The 22,206-nt window shown below is 38.9% G+C and overlaps 2 protein-coding genes across 2 annotated transcripts in view; both read right to left on the bottom strand.

Moving 5' to 3' along the window:
* Nucleotides 1-669: 669 nt before the first annotated feature.
* LOC139467467 (caspase-3-like) lies at nt 670-10,090 on the bottom strand. The gene is made up of 5 exons (XM_071249012.1): nt 10,068-10,090; nt 8,176-8,447; nt 6,642-6,856; nt 3,882-4,104; nt 670-1,452 (listed from the first exon to the last, which is right to left on the bottom strand). The coding sequence occupies exons 1-5, from the start codon at nt 10,088-10,090 to the stop codon at nt 1,211-1,213; spliced, it is 975 nt and encodes a 324-aa protein (XP_071105113.1). The 3' UTR covers nt 670-1,210.
* A 4,509-nt stretch (nt 10,091-14,599) lies between these two features.
* The window catches only part of LOC139469843 (methylcytosine dioxygenase TET-like), a 54,909-nt gene continuing 47,302 nt past the window's right edge, over nt 14,600-22,206 (bottom strand). Inside the window, exon 10 of the mRNA XM_071252152.1 lies at nt 14,600-22,158. Coding sequence (XP_071108253.1) covers nt 20,425-22,158 — 1,734 coding nt within the window. The 3' untranslated portion in view covers nt 14,600-20,424. The remainder of the gene's footprint in view (nt 22,159-22,206) is intronic.

Raw genomic sequence — 22,206 nt, 5'->3', positions numbered from 1 at the left:
GAAACCGCCTTAACTCGAAGAACCAGAAACTATTGTAAAAAGCCTCGAGCTACTTGAGGGTCGAGAAAAGTGCTTATTTATACCATAGTGATGATTGGCATTGTGCAGGAAATAAAAGGTGACTATGTTGTAAAAGACCAGTATTCCATTAGAAATTATTATTATTATCATCATTATTATTACTATTATTATTAGAGACTTATGTTATGGAAATGGTATTTACGTCACTAGCAATTCGGCGTCATTGTGGAAGGGTAATGGCAAATGAGCACGAACATGGAGTGACTTGCCATTTATTTCCACTTTGAGCACTATTTCAGTTATATCAAGGCATGTCAAACAACTGTCAAACAACTGTCAAACCAGTCTCGTAAAACCTGTGAGCATGGGCATGGCAGTGAAGAGACGCAGGTCGTACGAACATGGGTAGGGGGCTGACAAATCAAGTTTATCCCGCGATCGTCGGATCCTGGGGCGGCTGAGGGACGCAACTCAGCACAAGAAGAAGGGGCATAGTCATAGATTCAACAATATCTACCCTATATGGTCAGCAAAGACCCTATTAAAAAAATAATACAACCAGTGTCATTTTCACAAACAAAACGATTTCTGTTAACTTTATAAACAAAAATACTTGTGTCATGTTCACAATTAAAACAACTAATATGTGATCAAAGACAACAACTGGACCCTTCTTGTGATGCTTGGGTGGAACAGGATGGAGGCGGGTAAACAGATTGATTTGAAATGTGAGAAACAGTGAAGATACATGAAAAATTGAATTAGATGTGATAACTTTCACAATGTGTGTGTGTGTGTGTGTGTGTGTGTGTGTGTGTGTGTGTGTGTGTGTGGCTGCTTGTACTAGGCCGGACTGATGCCGATTTATAGTGCTAGCACACTGAGATACCATGCCGCAGTTTAACATGAATACCCCATCCAGACACACTATACTGACTCCGAGCCGACCAGTCCTCTTTAGCCCCTTAATGCCGTGCGCCAGGCAGGGTAACAACAAGTACCATCTTTTAACGTCTTTCGGTATGACGTGGCCGGGCATCGAAACCCGGACCTTCCGCTCTACGGGCGAACGCTCTCCCACTCTCTTCACAAATAAAACAGCTAGTGGCAATTGCACAAATTCATTAACTAGTGTCAATTTCGCTTCTTAAAAAACCCAAGAAGTGTCAATATCTCAGTGCCCCGGTGATCACACTCTAACGGGTTTTTGTCTGAAACACACATCCTTTGTCAGCATGGACATGATGCAAGGCATCTGCTTCATCCCCCCCGTGGAGTCCGTCGTCCTGGACTTGAAGTGCACAGCCATCTTGTGACTCGTCCTGGTGAGCGTGCGGACAAGAGGGACGTGTTCCTGGTGCATTGACTCGAACACCTCCTTCAGATACTGGATGAAGTAACTCCCATACTTGCCCCTCCAAGCAGAGTACCCTATCGAAAAAAGTATGCTACAAGTTATTTTTTTATTATTTCTTTTACGAATGCACTGAACCAAAATGAATGTGAAAGATTTTAAGAGTTATTTTTAGTAAAGCCGAATCTGATAATCATGCGTACGCAATCTCATTAAAATGAGATCGACCCGTGAAGATTCCGGGGTAAAATAGGTCTTCAACAACCCATGCTTGCCGTAAAAGCGACTATGCTTGTCGTAAAAGGCGACCAACGGGATCGGGTGGTCAGGCTAGCTGACTTGGTTGATGCATGTCATCGATCCCAATTGCGGGGATCGATGCTCATGATATTAATAATTGTATTGTCTGGTACAGACTCGATTATTTTACAGACCACCGTCATATAGGTGGAATATTGCTGAGTGCGGCGTTAAACAACAAACAAACAAACAAACATAAAATGAGATCTTTTACTCCGTTTGGATACCTCTGTGTGAAGACGCCACCTTCGTAAGAGCTTTCCTATCTGCCAATCAGCGTCGGGGCTTCTAAAGTATCGTTTCTAATGAGCGAAGCATTCTGATTGGTCTGTCTCATAGTCTCTGAACCATACTATTTTCCCTTCAACCCATTCCTTACTGTAATGATATAGCCTTATGTATAGTTTGTCATAAAGACCCTGAAACAAATATATCCAATAAAGCCCTTGCTAGTCTATAATATGTGGTAAGTCTAGATTACTGCACTATCTGAAAATGAAGAAATTCTCTTAGATCCTTTTGATTATATTTTAGAACTATAATTTAACAATTTATCTGTTCATTTGAGACACTAGATGTTAGTCTACGCTACATGATGCAAGTCCAGATTTTCTACAGGTTGAATATCCCATCCCACAGGGACTACTTTTCAATGTAAATGGAGTTGTTCGTTTCTATCAAAAGTATACATTTTCAGAGACTAAACGTGCCATGCATGAAGACTCGTCCCCCTGTCGATGAATGTAATGTGCGAAAATACGAAAAACCATTCAGAATGCGCGTATGATTTCATGTTCATCGTCAAAGAATCCCTCAGAAATTATTTTTGAATTTACATATGTCTTGCATCTAAAAATATACCCAAGACACAGTTAAATGTATTCAATCATACTGTATAATTCCGCACATCCCGATGTGCTTTAAATTGCATTTGAAATATATATATAATATGTGGGGAAATACATGTGAACCATCACGCAACGAGTTGACAATTGTTTTAGGTATGCCCGTTTGCGCTAAGACGGAACTCGGTCGCAAAAATGGCCATGAGAGGGGCACGAGTCGCTATTCGGCTTGTCCCGGAATAACACAATATCATTAAAATCAGATCTTAGTTAGCGGTAGCGAGAACTAAGATCTGATTTTAATGAGATTGGGAATAACACGAGTAGGTCACGAATGTAAGCGTACATTTACATTCAGACCTGCATATCGGACTACTGTATCTCGAAAACGAAGGTAATCGGTTTTTCCCGAATGTTAATGATAAATATCGCGTCGTTATATTACTGTGGTTATTTTGTTCACCCTGTCGAATCTGGGCGCCATGGCAGTTTGTACCATGGAAGGATTATGTGTGTTGTGGACTGGTTTTCTACTGTTAAAATCCTTGCAAGAAATGTTACAACCATTCAAGTCTTGGTTGAAATGCTTAGAGAATGTTAGGTATTCATTGTGCACATGAGAATATCTGGACTGACATCTAGTCTATGTAATGAACACGTCTTACAGATAAAAACAATTGTTAAATTATTGTTATAAAAATATAACAAAATGGAGGCAAGAGACTCTTCATTTTCAGTAATCTAGACTTGCCACATATTATAGACTTGCAACGGCTGTATTGGACATATTTGTTTTAGGGTCTGTATAACAAACTAGGGAATATCCTGCACGTGCAAATCGTTGTTTTGTTATCCATTACCTGGTCTTTTTATGTTAAAAAACCTCTCCCCGACAAGGCGACGACAACGTGTAACAACATGAGTGACACACATGTTTGAGGATGGTGTAATGGTAGACGATTGTAGGGAGTTAGTGATATTACTCGTGAACTTTGCAGAATTGTATCTGTTTAGCTGAAAAGGATTGCAAAAACATTCAAAAATTGAAAACGTTCTTGCGTTTACAGGAACTTAGCCTTTCATATAATATGTTCTGAGATATTTTTTTGTAACTGTAATAATCAAAACATTCGTAACATTAGGAGAAAGTGTACGCTTTACAATAACAGTTGGTCGATCACGGAAGAGCAGAGATCATTTCACACATTGACTGAAGTGTTTTAAAATCTCTTCCCCTGCAAATTATTTTGACGTCCATAAGCACTTGGACAATTGTATTTGTATTTATATATTCATAATCATGATCAGCAATCGACTATGGACACATGGGAAACACACTAGGTTATAATTCTCATATTCACCTGGCGGAGTAGCGTAAACAACCAAGAAGTCCTTATAGAGCGGGGTAGGGGAGACAACTATGTCTTCACTCTGATCGCTGAAACTTCTCATTCGACTCTCGTAGGGTTGCGAGGCGTCGTCTTCACCTCTCACCGTGACCCTCCGATATACATGTTTCCCGGGGTTGACGGGCGTCTGGACAGTGACCACCTGGCCCTGGTCCAGGTCATCGCCTCGACACGCCTGTAAATCAATACACCGAACTACAGTCATAGGAAAAGATTGACCAATTGAAATATACTTGTATATGTAACTGTAGTAGTTAGTTTAAGCACGGACCTATATACAAGTCCGTGGTTTAAGCATATTTTATTCAGATCGAAATGGATTGGGAACAAGTTATCCAACTTAGGACTCCCTCTCCATGGTACTTACAACAACCTGTACAGTAAATCACATAGAAGGAAAACAGAAAAGAAGATGAGTGTATAGATATAAAAGAAATGTTCAAAAGAGAGACTAGTATATTTACATTAATGTGTTACCCGAATCTCTTTGTATGATTAATAAACATTTGCACTGCCTTAAAGATAAGTTGATGTTCGATAATGGACAAACATTCATTTCCGTTTAACAGCAAACTTAAATCTAATATTACATTGTTGCTCACGGCGTTCTGTAAAATGTCCCGAATTATTATTTACATAGATTTTCTTTGGTGGACATACAATGGACACTTTAATAAATAATGAAATGAGTTTTCACAAGGGTTACCATATTCGCATATTGGATCACATTTTATCTGTATTCTGAATAAGTCATAATTTAACTGGCTTTTCATGTATCTTGATCGGGTATGATAAATATTCAACTTTCTAACACCATTGGAAAAATATGGAGGTGCAATACATTGCTCTTTCTGTATGTATGACTTGAATTGGGATGTAAATGTACAATTTCTACCTGGTGCAGGAATAGTATTCCATAACCTTACAGTTGATGGAATAATAGAACACGCTGAGAGTTTTAATCTAGTATATAGAATCACAATATTGTCTGAATTTCTTAAATTATAAATTATGTCTTTATGATAAAGTTGGGGCAGTATTACTTTGCATTTTGTACAACAAACATAGCTTACGTTTCCTCCTTCGTTCTATTAACGTTTCCCATCCTGTTTCATATTCGAAATGAGGTCTTATGAAAATTGTATATACTTTATTTTATGTATTTCTGTTTAATATGAATTTTAATTTTCTCATTGAATTTAATATCATTTTTTATGTTGATTTATTATGTTATCTACGTGACAGGACCATTTTCCGTTTGATGCGAATGCTATACCTAAATGTTTATGACTTTCAACATTCTTAACTTTCTTATTAGTAACTGTGGTTATGTTATTAATGATCAAACTATGTTATTTTCTTCAGAAGCGCTTAACGCAAAATTGTTAGAGTGCTGGTTATTAATTAGAACCCTAAATATTTCTTTAAATCATAATTCAAACATTCAACTTCAGCTACCTAGCAATGTGGGTTTAGTTAAATGTGTCTGGGTTTTTTATTTGAGGTGTATTTGTTTACACCAAAAGCAAATGCTTTTCTTTCTTTCTTGTAGTTTAACGCTCCACTCAGCTAAATTGCAGCTATATGACTGTGGTCTGTAAATAATCGAGTCTGAACCAGACAATCCAGTGACTGACATCATGAGCATCGATCCACGCAATTGGTATACGATGACATGCATCAACCAAAGTAGCGGGCCTGACCACCCGATCCTGTTAGTCGCCTCTTACGACAAGCATGGGTTGCTGAAGACCTATTCCAACCCTGATTTTCACGGGTCCAAAATCCAATTCATTTTGAAGGAATTGAAACTACGTACTTATATACAGTGAGGAGGTGAGGTGAAATGGGTTTTATGTTACGTTCAACACTACTTAACTGGTATCACAGGGAATAGATGAGAGGGCAGGCATGGATATGTTATGTCCAAACGTTATTCTATTTTAACTACATACACAACATACACAATTGGTCAAATTAAATTTGATCAGAAATACTTCGGAGGGACTTACAGCATGGAATAGCTGAGACTGGGCTTAAACGAATCTGAACGTAGTTAAGTAGTTGGAATGATCTTATGCAAAAGTATACGCGATGCAGATAAAGTATAAGGGAGATAACTCATAATCAACGCGGTCGATCCTTACGTAAATGACTTACGATGATTGTTTGTTTGTTTGTTTGTTTGTTTGTTGTTTAACGCCGCTAACGCAGCTATATGGCGGCGGTCTGTAAATAATCGAGTCTGGACCAGACAATCCAGTGATTTACATCATGAGCATCGATCCACGCAATTGGGATCGATGAAATGCATCAACCAAGTCAGCGAGCCTGACCACCCGATCCCGTTAGTCGCCTTTTACGACAAGCATAGTCGCCTTTTACGGCAAGCATGGGTTGCTGAAGACCTATTCTACCCCGGATCTTCACGGGTACTAACGATGTGGAGAATCTGGTTGATGCATGACACATGACCGGGGATGAATAAAATCAGAATTTATTACGTCTACACCACTGACTATAATTACAAAGTAACGGTAACCTTTGCATTATATTCCAGTGTGAATTTGTTAAAAAAATGTATAAATGTTGGTTTATTTACAGGCGTTTTACATCGGTTCGGTTATTATCTGAGGATTATTTTCAGTGATATTATTTTCACCAATCAACCTTTTATTTGGGAGCGGAACCATGACAGAGAGGCACACTTACTTGAATAATGAAGATTTTAGGCTTGTCTTTGAGCTGAGGGCATTTTTTTTCGCGGAGCAGATTCACCAAGTCGCGTGTGTACACAATGCTGCCGTCCACGCCGTGCAGGATGTCGTGGGGGATGCCGTGTCTGTCATCCTCCTCCCCGCCGTGAGACAGTATGATACAGGCGAAGCAGTCGGCGTTGGTGTGGTCGTAGTACCGGTTAGAAGCGGCTGAAATTGTGAAGTGGGTTATTAAAATGCATTCATCACTCCCCCACGTTGTGAACCCCTACCGTCATCACCATATTGCTTGTTGGTAGAGACGACTGTTTGTGTGTTTGTTGTTTGTCGCACTCAACAATATTCCAGCTACATGACGTCAGTCTGTAAATAATCGAGTCTGGGACAGATAATCCAGTGATTGACATCATGAGCATCGATCCATGCCATGACATGCATCAACCAAGTCAGCGAGACCACCTGATCCCGTTAGTCGCCTCTTGCGACAAGCATAGTCGCCTTTTACGGAGAAGCATGGGTTGCTGAAGACCTATTCTTCCTCGGATCTCCACGGGTCGTAAGAGACGACCGAATCACATCGGATGAAAGGCTCGGTGACGTATGGGGTTGGATGCGTGTCTTTCCACCCCGACGTTTCTCATAATATCAACCTCTGGTTTGACTGGCCCAGACTCGATTCATGACAGGTGGCCGTAATATAGCTGGAATAGTGCTGATCGTGGCATAAAAGATCCAAGAATACCGATACAGTCCGGATCCGCTCATCAGGAAACCGATATAATATTTTCCCAGGTAATCTATGCTGGACGTAAGGGACGACCAAATGAACTTGTTGTCAGGTTCGATAATTTCATGTTATTGAACTCAGATGGCGTGGATCGTTTCTCACAATATCAATTAATGGTTTGTCTGTCCAGATTCGCTTATTTACAAGCTACCGTCATATGGCTGGAAGATTGCTGGGTGCGGCGTTAAACAATTCATCAAACAATGGAGCTAGCATGTAAAGATGTTAATAGGTAACACGCACATCCATACAGACCGTACTCCTTCCCTACACTCGTCGTGTGCACACACACACACACACACACACATATCAGATATATATAGAGACAGACAGATAGAGAGGGGTGAGGTGACGTGAAATGGGGTTTAGCCTCGCGTCCAAGGTTATTGCACTTATACAGCGACGTATGGGTGGGTGGCTGCTTGTACTGGTCCGGACTGTTGCATCTTCCCGAGGCAGGGGAGTTAACTGACTTTAAAAGTCCAGGTGGAAACTGGACTTTTAAACTAAGTTAACTCCCTTGCCTCGGGAAGATGGGACTGATGCCGATTTATAGTGTTTGCCCACTTGTTTAACATGAATACCCCACTCAGACACAGCTTACTTGCTCCGATCCGAGCCGACCAGTCCTTGTTTTAGCCCCTTAATGCACAGAAAGAGTGAGAGAGAGGGGGGGGGGGGGGGGGGGGGGGGGTGTATGTGTGTGTGTGTGTGTGTGTGTGTGTTGCGTCAGGTTTCTCACCTTCTTCAATTTTTGTGACCATATCCCCAGCTGTGAGATCCTTCCATATCTGCACATCAAATTCCAGCAGATTTGCAAAAATCTTTAACAGTCTGCTTGTGTCGTGTTCCGCCCCCGACCTTGGCTTGTTTCCAGTTTCCGTCATGTAGTTGATGTTGTTGATGATGATGGCGCGACCGCGGCGGGTGTGGAAGAAGTTGTATTCGTTGTCAGCCTCCAGCAGTCGGAGTTGTTCTGGCGTCAGCGGGGGGCAGTCAACCTCGTCAACATCCCTGACAGCAACACAGATAACTGTGGTTTTATATTGGCACTCCGCTTATCTCGAACTACGGATACTATAAAGTCAGTTTGAATAAATTCCTTTCTCCCAGTCATGATGCTCACGTGAGTGTTCGAGGGATAACGGAAACTTTACATACAGCCACATGCTGTTCCTATATTACTTCTCACAATAAGATGTAAGACCACGTCATTCTAAGTAATGTTTTTTCACCACAATTTTAATCGTAGTATATATGTTCATTTAACCTGGCTAAATTTGTCATTAATCGCCAACAGCGGAAGGGATGATGTAAATCCGGCTGGGGTCCATGCAGGTAGCAAAAGTACTGTAAGTCCCCATGGACCCTAGCATGGTGATCTACCTTCAGCTGCTGGCGAACTATAGCCTTTTTTTATATTGTACCGTAATTTATAGTGCTATCTTTTTTATAGTTGTATGCTAGTTTTAAATAAAAAACTGTGATATTCTAGTAATTTTACTGTCCATCGATGACAGGTTTTAATTTAGTTAATAATGTATGTATTACAAATGTAACATTTCTCGTCACGATATGGCTGAAATATTGCCGATGTGACGTAAAGCATTAACTCACTCACTCACTCTTACAATAAGTTAAAGAACACCCGATTCTTTCATATTACTAGATTCAATCTGTAATGGTCATTGCATAGTGAGTGAGTGAGTGAGTTTGGTTTAACGCCGCTTTTAACAGTATTCCAGTTATATCGCGGCGTGTCAGCTTAATGTAGGAGGAAAGCCCGAAGTGATGCAGGTCTCATACGTTTACCACTTCGGTGAAACCCACGATCATAGGTATGGTGCTGACAAATCTAGAAACATAATCAGGGCGAACCGGGATTCGAACCCACAATCATAGGTTTCTGGCGTGCCCAAGGGACGCAACTCTGCACATGGAATCGCTGCGCCATAGACGACTGGGCAACCTGTGCCCCCTTATTACATAGTATCCACAGTAATATCAAAGATGTATATAGATCTATATACGTCTTTGGTAGTATGAAATAATTTGGTGTTCTGAGTATATATCATTGCAGAGACAGAGTCGACAGGAAAAAAACTAAGTTGCATTAGACTCGGGCAAGAAATTCAACCATGCTGACTTTGCGTGGAGTCAAAGCACAACTACATACCACCCATTTCACGGCTAGTTAACCGTGTAGTACTTAGTGTATTAGTGCATATACAAAGTGGTGTGGTCAGCTGACAACCATTTCCGCTTTCTTTCAACTCACTCACTTTTACATTAGGAATAGTAAACTTAAACTGGCAAATGAATGATTATTATTTTGTTGATACAAAAGTGTACGTCACCGGGCATGTTATTTCACGACATGTTATCGTTGTTTGCAAATATCGAACATTATAATGGGAAAATATCCATGGAACTGAGACACGCTTTCCATTGTGATTGTCGAATTCGAGTGTTATACGTAAATGCACACGTATTTACTGCACTTCGGGTATGAGTTTGGGTGCAACGACATGTGCCACCATGTTTTGTAAAAGATCCAGTTGAACTTTTTAAGCTTAATTTAATTTAGGTATAGAATTAGCACCTCAAACTTCCAAAAGTAGTATATCTCCACACCTCCACTTCCTCTGGATCGTCATTGTTAACACCACAGCTGATTATTAAACAGAAAGTCATTGCGTCTCTTTTGTCTGACAGTGGCAGTTGTTTCATGCACCTTTTATAGCTTCTTTTATCTCCATGTGTGGGAGTTATGTGTGAAAGCTTGCCCATAAACGTCTGTTGTGGTGCAGCCTGGTTGTAGTATTGTTCACCCGTTTGAGTCGTTAACGTCAGTAAGGCAGACACTGGAGGCATGAACTCGTTGTAGTTATGTACTGTAAATATGCGTTCTGATCTGTTTTTTCTCTCTTTAAAACTTAATCATAACATATTCGTTAAAAGTTGCAATACATATAATTCAAATAATAATTTACAAGGAAATTAAAACTGCACATTTCGTAAAACTTTGGTGTAATTAGTCGAAGGAATAACTCACACGTTATGGGGGACTTCTTTAAAACTCATGATGTCCTGTTTTCACTTTGTCGCTTCCATGCCTGAGTAAAGGATTTCTGAAATTGATATACATTGATATGTAACGATCACTACCAAATGTATGTTTTAGAGATGTTTATATTTAGAAATAAAATAAGAAATATAAAGATCTACATTAAACTACGTTTATAACGAAGCTGACGGGTATAACGAACATATTGTTTGGTCCCGATCATATATATATATATATATATATGCTGTTATAACGAATTAAAATCAGTGTCCCCTTTGAGTTCGTTATAACCGTAGTTTACTCTACTTACATTAGTTGGAGGTCGATGTACGCTTAGGGTTAATCTCGGCGGGTATTATCCACAATGCCCAGTACCCGTTATTACCGCTACAGCATAACTGATAAAATGGTGTTAAAAATAGATCTGACACTTCCTCGAACATATTGTTTGGATCCGTATCGATGAGTCAACGAGCTCTATATATGAGCGTTAATCTGCAGGTGCATTGGCACTTATTTGTAAGCAGTGCGATCAGCGACCCACTCGAAGTCACGGATCAGCGTGATTCCTGTCGTTTGAAAGTTATGTTATCTGGTCTGGTCCGCTAAACAAAGCGGTAGTGAGAACTAAGATCCGATTTTAACGATGGACCCCTCAGTGATTTACAAAATGTTTTAAAGAAGGAATCCAGGTTTGAATGAAGTTGGCAGTAATTAAATGACCACCTTTCAATCCCACCGCGTTGACATATGTTCGTAGTATATACAATACCACAAGAGTTTCACAACAGCGGCTAAGATCTTTGTGGGTCCCTTCTCAAATGACTCGTTGATTAGATTAGGATAGGACAAATTGGCAGGCTTAGCAAGTTTGATAGGTCGTTTAAACAGGTCTGTCTTTGTCTGCTTATCCAGATGTCATAGCGTATATGAACTTAAGAATTATTGACAACCTAATAAAGTAGATATAATGTGTCAGTTTCTCATAAGAACTAATTCCTACATCTAGTCCTGTACTGACAATTGGCACCAGAAAGCTGAGTATGGAGACCCCCTTTAATTAAGATAGGAGCGGTGGGGTAGCCCAGTGGTTAAAGCGTTCGCTCGTCACGCCGAAGGCCCGGGTTCGATTCCCCACATGGGTGCAATGTGTGAAGCCCATTTCTGGTGTCCCCTGTCGTGATATTGCTGGAATATTGCTAAATATAGCGTAAATCTATACTCACTCACCCATTTAATTAACATACCGTGTAACGCCAAAAGCAGTCTTAAGTCAGACAGTCTACGAATAAGCAAGTTGTGTTCTAGTTTCTTTTCCTAGTGTTTACCTGTGTTCTCAAATGTCAGCGTGTATCTACTTGAGACACCACGTACACCCGACGCTGTCATGCGAAACGAGGACAATCTACCCAGGGTACACTCGAAAGCTGTCCATGAATGAACAAGACATTGAACTACGACTGTAAAGTTCGCATGCCATGGTACACGGATTTCTGAGAGAGATAAGTTACAAACTATAAACTTCATTACATAATCGTTATGAAATATGTCATGTCGAAAGAAATATAGCCTGTGTTCACGAAGTAAAACAGAAGGATATGAACATTGAACTTACCTGTAGAGATGATCGTCAGAATCTGCTCAAACTGGAGTGAATGGGGACTGTTGTGTATCCGTGTATATAACGCTCAATGTTATTTGGTCAGTGATAAGAGTGAAACGCCAGTATATATAGATTGGCGACGGACGGTATTTTTCGGAAAACCCAAAATTTACATTAAACATGTAATATAGAACACAAATCGTTTGTTGTATTGTTACCTCCAGCACATGAAAGGCCTGTTGACTTAAATATTCGCGACGACGTCAGTTATCTCCCTTCGAGAACGAACGGGTGAATACTACCACTGAACTGGGCACCTTTGAAAATAAACACTGAAAACTATATACTAAATATTTATAATGATACGTTGTGTAATAATCTGAGGAAAAGTGTAAAGTACTTTTACTGAAATGCTAAACTTCAATGAACATATTTTTGCTTTCCGAAACTATCACCGTGAAACTACGTCAGTATGGAAAATAAATAGGGCTTTCAACTTCTTGGTGAGAGTCAAATATACGGATATCCATATACATGTACCGCGATGTTCCCCCAGAATATAAATTATGTAGGAATCATCACATTAACATAGAATATACAAATATTGATCACCTCTGAACTGAAAAACTGTGGCTTTGTTTATTATAGTGAGTAGTGAGTGAGCTCTGTTTAACGCCGCTTTTAACAGTATTCCAGTTATATCGCGGCATGTCAGCTTAATGTGGGAGGAAAGCCCGAAGTGATGCAGGTCTCAGACGTTTACCACTTCGGTGAAACCCACGAGCACGGGTATGGTGCTGACAAATCTAGAAACATAATCGGGGCGAACCGGGATTCGAACCCACAATCATAGGTTTCTGGTGGACCCAAGGGACGCAACTCTGCACATGGAATCGCTGCGCCTTAGAAGACTGTGCCACCCGTGCCCCCCATAAGTGAAGTAAGTTCCCACATTTAGAACTTATGGGTAATGGATATCTTCAACATACAGTAGACCCCTCTATGAGGGAGTCTACCCTTTAGGTTGTGCTATCGTGTGGTTCGAAAGATACATAATTTCAGCACTAATGATAATGTGTATGTTTTCTAATGCGCCCAAAACAACATCTTGATTTTCATCCCCCGCTCTCTGGGGAGTATACAACCCAAACTGACTCTAAGGCGCTAGAAGGTCAACAGTACCCATATACTGTTGAGTGAGTGAGGCATATTTCGAACAATATCATTGCCTAAAGAAACACTACATGTGTTACATCGGCTTCGGTGTGGGGCAGGACCGAAATCCTGGAAACCCTCATGGGTCGCCTTTGAAAATCAGCTTGCTCATGTTCAAAAACTAGAAAATCTCTGACTGAAAAACCGGTAAATTCAACCTTTTTGATACATTTTCTCCTTATCTTTTTGAATTTAGTGTTGTCATGGGTCGCAAAATGCAACTGTTGAACCGACAAAAAGCCTAGGTCTTATTCCTAACATCGGATAACTTTCATAATACAGTAAACTACGGTTATAACGAACTCGCTTTTAATGAACTGACGGATATAACGAACTTACTTTTTTGGTCCTGACTATTTGCTGTAGTTATGCTGTATATATGCTTATAACGAACTACGGTTATAACGAACTAAAATTAGTAGTCCCTTTGAGTTCGTTATAACCGTACTTTACTGTAGTTTCTAAAACCTTTGCTTAATTCATAAATTAAGGAGATACTGTGGTCCTTGTCCTTATGACGTTCCCTGTACGTAATCAGAATTCGGATTAACTGCAATAATGTTTGTTTTTATAAAACACACCTGGTGCGCCAGACAAATATATCGGTGTTTGAACGAATTAACTCAAACTTTCTAGGACCCTCTATCTAAGAATCACTAAGTGGCTTGAGCTTTCTCTTAGTGATTCTTAGATAGAGGGGAAACGTTGCTTTATCGCCGACCCAATGATAACTATATAATCGTAGAAGTCGCCGGGAACTTCTGGTGATGCATTCGTGGCTATATCCAGCAATGTTGTTAACTATTCCAGTTGAAGATGTCACTTGCTATTGTTGTTCCAATACAGCAGTAAGAAAAACCCTTTGTTGTTTTAACGAAGTATAGACGTTTTGGGGAGCAACCTTAGAAAGTCTTGGTGTTCTGGATGGAACGTAAAGAACGTACGCTGCACGGGCTACGTAGCGTCCGACCCGTGAAGATCCCGGGTAGAATAGGTCTTCAGAAACCCATGCTTGCCGTAAAAGGCGACTATGCTTGTCGTAAGAGGCGACTAACGGGATCGGGTGGTCAGGCTCGCTTATGTCATCGTATCCCATTTGCGTGGATTGATGTTCATGATATTAATCACTGGATTGTCTGATCCAGACTCGATTATTCACAGACCGCCGTCATATAGCTTGAATATTGCTGAGTGCGGCGTTAAACAACAAACAAACAGCATTCTGGTGAGGCGTCTTCTATCAATGAAAACAGGCCAGCAGGAGACAGTATAAATATGGATTTATTTTCATCATCTCTAGTTTGACGACACATACACACAAACACTGTGTGTTCCTACACATCGTATCTACTGACAATCTACAGTGGAACCCTCCATGCTCCATCCTCTGTACAATTTTACGTGGGCATCTCCCACTTCTATTATTACCAGGAATTTACACCCAGAAAGACAGCAATCACAAGAATTAAAGTAATTCATTAAACCATAGATTAATACCATAGGCAGACATAAGCGTTAAATCAGCCATGAACATAATAAATATTATTCTCAATATCAATGCTGAAAATAACATCTAATATCTCAAACTGTCCAAGTGTCCTGCAACATTACAACATATGGCAATATTATTATTTTGGATATTAATAAAAAATATACCCGTTAAGAATATACAATTGTTCAAAATCTACAAATAATAAATTACACTACCTTACTAGTAGATGGACAACAAAATAATAAATAGATCAGTTAACACACACAATGTTGTTATCATCGGTCCCTGATTGCTAGCCTTATTTCATTGGCTGGCATTGTTCAGGGTTCATCAACATTGTTGAGGCGTGTAGGGTACATCAACAGTTGGATTTTGTAAAATTACTCTTACCTAAAATAGAAAAGATATAAAACTATGTAAAACATGTTATCTATAAATGTCATCGATGAGATGTGATCTTGAGTGACAGTTGCAATGTACAAATGTTAATAACAAATGCAGTTGACATGTAGAGATAAATGCATGAATTTCAGTGACTGGTTATTTATAAAAAGGGGAATGAACTGAAAAAGATAACCTGGAAAACAAGTAATTCCTTTTCCACCCTCCCCACATGCCCACTTTTTTGACGACCCTACCAATATGTGTGTAGTTTTCTCTCCACATTCACCCCGAACCTCTGTGGTTTTTGCCGACCGTAATTGTTTCTCTCTGCAAATCCTTTTAATCTTAAATAACTACCCCCTTCCTCCAAATGTATGTCAGTGGAACAGCAAATGCCATTTAACAACTCATGCATCACCTAGAAAGATCCACAATTTTGAAAAAAGGGGGGAGGGGTGTTTGCTCAAAACCCATGTCACCAAGTAACTTGGACATGGGCGCGGTTAACATGTAAGGTGTCTGGAAATAGGGGTGTGTTTGTCCCCTGCATCCCCCCTCTGGATCTGCTAGTACATCATTTAACCAAATGAAACCACTCATCAGATTCAAGATATATGCTTTGAATCAGAAATCATCTTGTTGAAGTGTTACAATAAATTTTGAAAAGGTGTAATCTATGGCCACCCTTGTTTTTCAGGTTCAGGTTTTTAAGACTTGAATGATTTGTTCGTCTTTTCTTTTTCGTGATGGGTAAGACAAATATAAAGATATCACCAAAAAACATCAAACATAGAGTATTTGAATAATTATGAATTAAATGTATGTAATAAGCCTCTGGTCACTCTGGAAACAGAGCATAGAGAAATCACAGTATACTCTCACAGGTGTAGTCTGCCGCATGTTTCCATTTTCCCAAAAAATTAAAAAATCCTAATACTTATAACAATGAGATCCAATATAGCACGCAGTTGCTTCCCTTTACATGCATACTTCTTTACGTAGTGAGGCCCTTTCCCAGGTTGTTGGTATACAACTGTTCATTTTGTTATATACTTGTTTTAACACGGAAAAAAACAACAACAAAAAACACCCGCCCATACTATAATTTCAAAAGTCATTGCCTGAGAATAAATTCTTTTGTCCTTTTTTAAGCCTAAAGTACCCTGGTCTTCATAAAAACATAAGTTCTTATTTTTCCCCAATAAAATGACTGACCAAAACAACAATATGCCCAATAAGATAAAAACATACAGAGCTACACGATTTTAGTGGTTTTTTTACCTCACCAAACGAAACATCTATATCCCTAAAATATACAAATAGTGTAGCCTCACATGTATGTGTTCTCAAAACAAGACAATCATCCAAATATCATCATTGAAAACAATGGGGTAACTATACACAAAACAATCAAGAATTAAACAAGTATTGAAAACAACTACATTTTACCCAACAATGTTTCAGTAGAGTTTCATAATGAAGTACTACTAAATATTTCCAAAATCCTCAAAATGGCAAATAAAATATTCTAGCACAGAAGTGGTTGTATTCTACCTCAGCAGTTTACAGTTCAGATTCTCACGGCTCCAACCATCGAAAGGACAAACAGTAATGAATTTGATTCATGTCATGAGCCAATGTTGAGTGAGTGAGTGGAGTTCAACCTTGCTTATAACAGTGGTTCAGTTGGGCCTTATTTATTAAAAATATTTTTAGACAATAAAAAACTGAAAAAAGATTTCATCACCATTGTTTGTAAGAAATGGTGAATAACATGTATAAAAATTATGATTCTAATAAACATAAATACAATCAAATATCTTTTGATATCTTGTTACGTTCAAATTTGTTTGTTTTTCATTCATTTATAGGTGTACTAGTCTGAATTAGAATAATTTTTTTCGCTTTTCGACCACCAACATTGAAGTTTAGCACCAACTCTTTTACAATCCAATAAAAATAAAAGGTTTTTCGAGTACATCCCATTGTGTCAGCTTATGTTGGAGGAAATCCCAAAGTGAAGTAATTCATAGATGTTTACAAGTTTGGTTAAACCCACAAGCAATGGAGCACTGACATATCAAGGATGACGATCGGGGCAAATTCATGATTGATACCCACAACCCACAGATCCTGACACAGCTAAGGGATGCAACTCTGCTCAGTGATTTACAGTGCTTTAGGCCACTGGACCACTTGGGTTAATTGATAATTCAATGAACTTTCATAGCACGAAACCTGACTTGGAAAGTAAATGTACCAGATGCATCACAAGAACCTGCCTGATTTTGTCCTGAGGAACCAGCAGTCTAATGAGTACCGACACCATTACCTACAGCAGATAAGTAACAATGTTTACAAGTGCATCATACTTCCTAGTTAATGGAGTTTGATGTGAATATCAATGACATGATTAATTTGAGCATTTTACATGGTTACCTTCTTGAGACCACACAAAACATCTGGGTCAAATGGTTTTTTAAAAATGTTGTTCGGTCAAACTAAACCCTTCCATAGTTCCAAAGATCCTTATTTCTAGAAAGACAGAAAATGGCTAAGAAGGTAATTGAGAAACACAACAAGCATTCAGAAGGTTAAACAATCAATTTCTGAAAAAAGTTTTTTTTTTCCTTTTCTGAAAATTCAGGGTTGTAACTATCCGTTGCATTGCTACATGTTTTGACCAGATTAGACACAGAGCCCTCACGGAGTCCTCTGTAAAACCTGGTAAAATGTCAACACGGAGAATAACCATTCTGGATTATCCCCCCAAACAGACTCCATTGTCATACCATCATAATGCAGGGATTTAACTACAACTGCGTCCCAATTGCACTTGGCAGGCAAATTGAGAAGGATTCATGGTTCAAAATAAATTTTAATACAAATTCTTATTTTCTTAAATTGAGATATATTTTATAATTGCATTCAATGCCATACTGTACCAAAAAAGCATTCAAGCTTCTTCGTCCTTACTGGGCATGTTATCAGTGAACTATAGTTATCCGTATAAAGCCATGACATTATTATACCGGTAACTACAAAAACAGGAATTGGGAGATTTTAAATTGAATGTGGATTTGTACTGACTCTTGCTGTACATTTGGGGCCGATTGTCAGCCTCTGAGCAGGTCAAGATAAATCCCTATATACTGTGGTTTGATATACACATCTACCTAATGTACAACTTTCAAATCATTATTGAACAATTATGCCATCTTTGTTTTGTGTCATCGTCTTTCACAGCTGGTAAACAATTATTGTTTGAGATCTTGTGAAACAATAATTAAAACAAAATAAACAACAAAAATGGTGACTTATCATTCATTAAAAAGTGAGAAATGTCCACACATGCCAGAAAAAATGGGATTTAAAACCTAAACATGCATTTGAATGACTTTAACAAATAAAATCATACTTCGCCAATATGAAAACATCATAATGTAAGAGGAACTCTTGAGACAATAACAAATAACATATGTAAAAATCTCTTACACTAAACATCAGATGACTATGTCACATAAGCTTTCTTGATGGCAATGAATTCATTAATTTGTACAATTGTTTCTCTGGGTTACCATGGTTACCATGATAAATAAACTACCTGTACAACAATGTCTCAAAATACACACATTTATGCCTGTTATAACAATTTGAAATTACAAATATCAACTATTGCAGAATAAGAATGACTTAATTTATATTACAATTAAAACCAATGTACAGAATACATTCCTCGAATGGTGATTAATTCACATTTGGTACAAAACACAGACTGACACAATATATAATGTAATTAAGTCACATTCCTAGCCAAGATCATACCTGACTCTCCTGACTGAAGAATCAGATCACATGATAATCTTAACCACTCTACATGAATTAGAAAAATTCAGCTGCCGTTATTAATCAAAAGTGATGAATGTAAATACCACTTACAAGTAAAGTACATAGCATATCAAATCGTGTTTTGGGAACAATATCTTTTGGACCATTTTCATATTCATAACAATGATAACATGGCTCTTGTACTTCTGTACGTGCAGTTAACGTTGTCATGGCTTAAAATTGATTATCTTTATTAAAAAAATTGAATTTCTTTGCAGATTTTGCAGAGATGTTTCAGGTTCTACTTTGACATAACATGGGGTTTAACTAACTAATTACATTTCTCACTCAAAGCAACAATAACAACATAAAATATACAGAAACTATGCAGGTATGAAAGAATATGTTCAGGCGTTTCTGTGAATATAAACTGCATGAATATTCATAAAGTATACTATTTCTCTTTAATAAAGTCATACATGTGACTTCATATACATGTGAGTATACTAAACAATATATTGAAAAACCCTGAGTTAATAAGTGTCGAGCAGTACTGCTCATTGCCTTAAATTATGCTAACTAAAATCACTATCATATAAATTATAATTTAATTAGTTGTATACAAGCAGTATCTGACATGCATTACACTGAACTACTTTCAAGAAATCAAACTCACAATTTGCCAAGTTGTCGTACCATTTACAATTCCCGAAATAAAAGCTCTTTAATTTTGTGAAATTAAATTTCTTGAAATTTGTCAGTATCTCACAGCACTTTCTCACAGCACAAACATAGTAAAACCACAGAAAAACGTTCATAATTGGGAAAAATAATAAAAACAACTTTTGTAAATAGTCATTTCCAACAAACTCTTTGCTTGAACTACTATCAGGAAAATCTCACATTTATGCCTATTTAAGAGAGGTATGTTTGGACAAATGATGCGGAGCATTCATTCCTGTCTGTGCACACCTGTTCCACTCTCATGAAAACATGACATGCGATGCATGAGTTACTGTTTTGAAAATGTAACAATTCACTTATAGCACAATTTTAAAACATACTGAGATGAAAGACATAACAGTTAACAGTTTATCTTAAAAACCCTAGCACTGCCTCTCATTTATCTGAAGCACAATGGAATAGCCAAACAAAACATTACATCTTTATCCCAAAATTTAAAAAACTTGGTAAAACCTTAATTGCTATTTTTTCTTTATAAACGATGAAGAGGCTTAACAATAAACAAATGACATGAATGTTGGCACAACATTGTTACAAGCTGTTTATGTATGGTATAAACAATAACAAGAACATGTTCTGAAACTAGAGATAAGTACTAGGATGGTAAATGCTTACATATAAACCCAATTATCCTTGAACAATACATCTGATTGGTTGATCAAACCCACCGTTGATACGGGCCTGATACCATTGGCTGCGGATCTATCCAGCGTGTAATAATAGAGTCCGTTGTCAAGGAGACGCCATGCCGAACAGGTGCATCCCACATATATTTGTACTGTGCTGCTGAAGTTTTGGCAAAATCGACAGTTTCCTTCTTTTTCTTCTTTTTAACAATTTTCACGGCTCCATTGACAGCTCCATTGACTGGGACCTCATTTTCGATGGGGTCTTTCATTTTCTCCAACTTCTTCTGTCGTAACATTTCCATCTTTCGTTCATTTTCGTACCAGCCGTGGTGCCGATAATTCAAATTTTTATGTTGGTAGAACACAAGACTTATTCTGGTTGGATGATAGCGGTTTGGGTTTTTCAGAGCAGTTGTTGCGTGTAGCTCACGCTTGGCAACTTCAAACAGCACAGCGCCATGCCCTAGGGCAATGGCAACACCACCAATGTTTGGATCGCGGAACACCTCCTCATTGTACTCCCACTCACATTTGACAACAGTTGGGTCTATCATACATTCATTAGGCTCATCAGCATGTAGCCTATTCTGATTTCCAAAGTCCAGTGCAGATTTGTCTGCACCTCCATTGCACATTGATGTCCCTGCTAGATTGCAGGGTGCCCTATTATTGAACCCCGCGGGGTTGTTACAGTCAGATTTGCCGTCTGCACTGGAATGTTGATTTGGATGTTGTGGCAGTGATGATGCTCGATGTTGCATAGCTGGGTATCCAGACGGATTTGGTTGATCCTGAGTTGTCTGAGGATGGGGAGGACCTGTTTGACCTGACATTGGACCAGGCTGGGAAGGCACTGGTTGGGAAGATGAAAATTGAGGTGGTAGATGAGCACCTCCTGGTCCATTGGCACACAGCTTATCTCCGTTCTGCATAATTGCAGCAGTCGACAACATGTCCAGTGGGGATGAGAATGAGTTCGATGATACTTGATGTTGTTCCTGAGATGCACCATTTTGAGGAATTGATGGATGATGACTGAATGGCTTATGACCTTCATGTTTCACCCCTTGACCTTGAGGGTTAGGGGTCATTCCATTTTGCTGCCCTTGACCTTGATTTAAATGTTGACCCTGCGATGGAGGGCCATTGTGGTTTGGAATATTGGGATGGTGTGGATTATGAAGCATTTGATTATTTTCCATCTTAAAATGGTTTCCAGCACCGTCTGATTTTTGATTATTCAAAAATGACATTTTATTAGCTGCCCATTTTGACAAGAAAGTTCCAGGAGGGAATGTACCATTGGCATAGAAGTAATCCCAGAATTTGCCATACAGCTCATTAAAGCCTGGAAGATACGAGTGAGACATTAGATCTTCAAATGAAATACTCTCATTGTTGACTTTCTTCATCAGATGCTCCAGCATGGCTTGCTGTTCTTTTGCAGGAGCACCACCTGCTGGGGGTGCCTCGTTGTGGACTGGAGGCTGGGGGAACACCGGTTCTTGTTCCTTCTTCTTCTTAGCATTTGGGCTGTCTTTCTTGGCTGCTTTTCCTCTTTTCTTCGGGGTTAGGGGTTGGGCTCTCATTTTAGCCTCCAGTGGATAGTTGGTTAGGACTTCAAGGCATCCCTGTCTGATCTTCTCCCTCTGCCCTTCCACGCTTCCAGATTCATCTGTGGGGTCAAGAACATACAGGGGCAACACATGGAGTTGCTCATCCTCTGGCTTCTGTAACCCTCTGTGCTTGGTCAAGGTCACAACCTGAGGAAAGAAGTGGACTTGATTAGTCAGCAACTTTTCAGCATAATC

The sequence above is a fragment of the Haliotis cracherodii genome, unplaced genomic scaffold, assembly GCF_022045235.1.
Source record: "Haliotis cracherodii isolate W230 unplaced genomic scaffold, xgHalCrac1.p SCAF_2, whole genome shotgun sequence".
Taxonomy (NCBI): domain Eukaryota; kingdom Metazoa; phylum Mollusca; class Gastropoda; order Lepetellida; family Haliotidae; genus Haliotis; species Haliotis cracherodii.
This window is presented reverse-complemented; position numbering and strand designations above follow the sequence as displayed.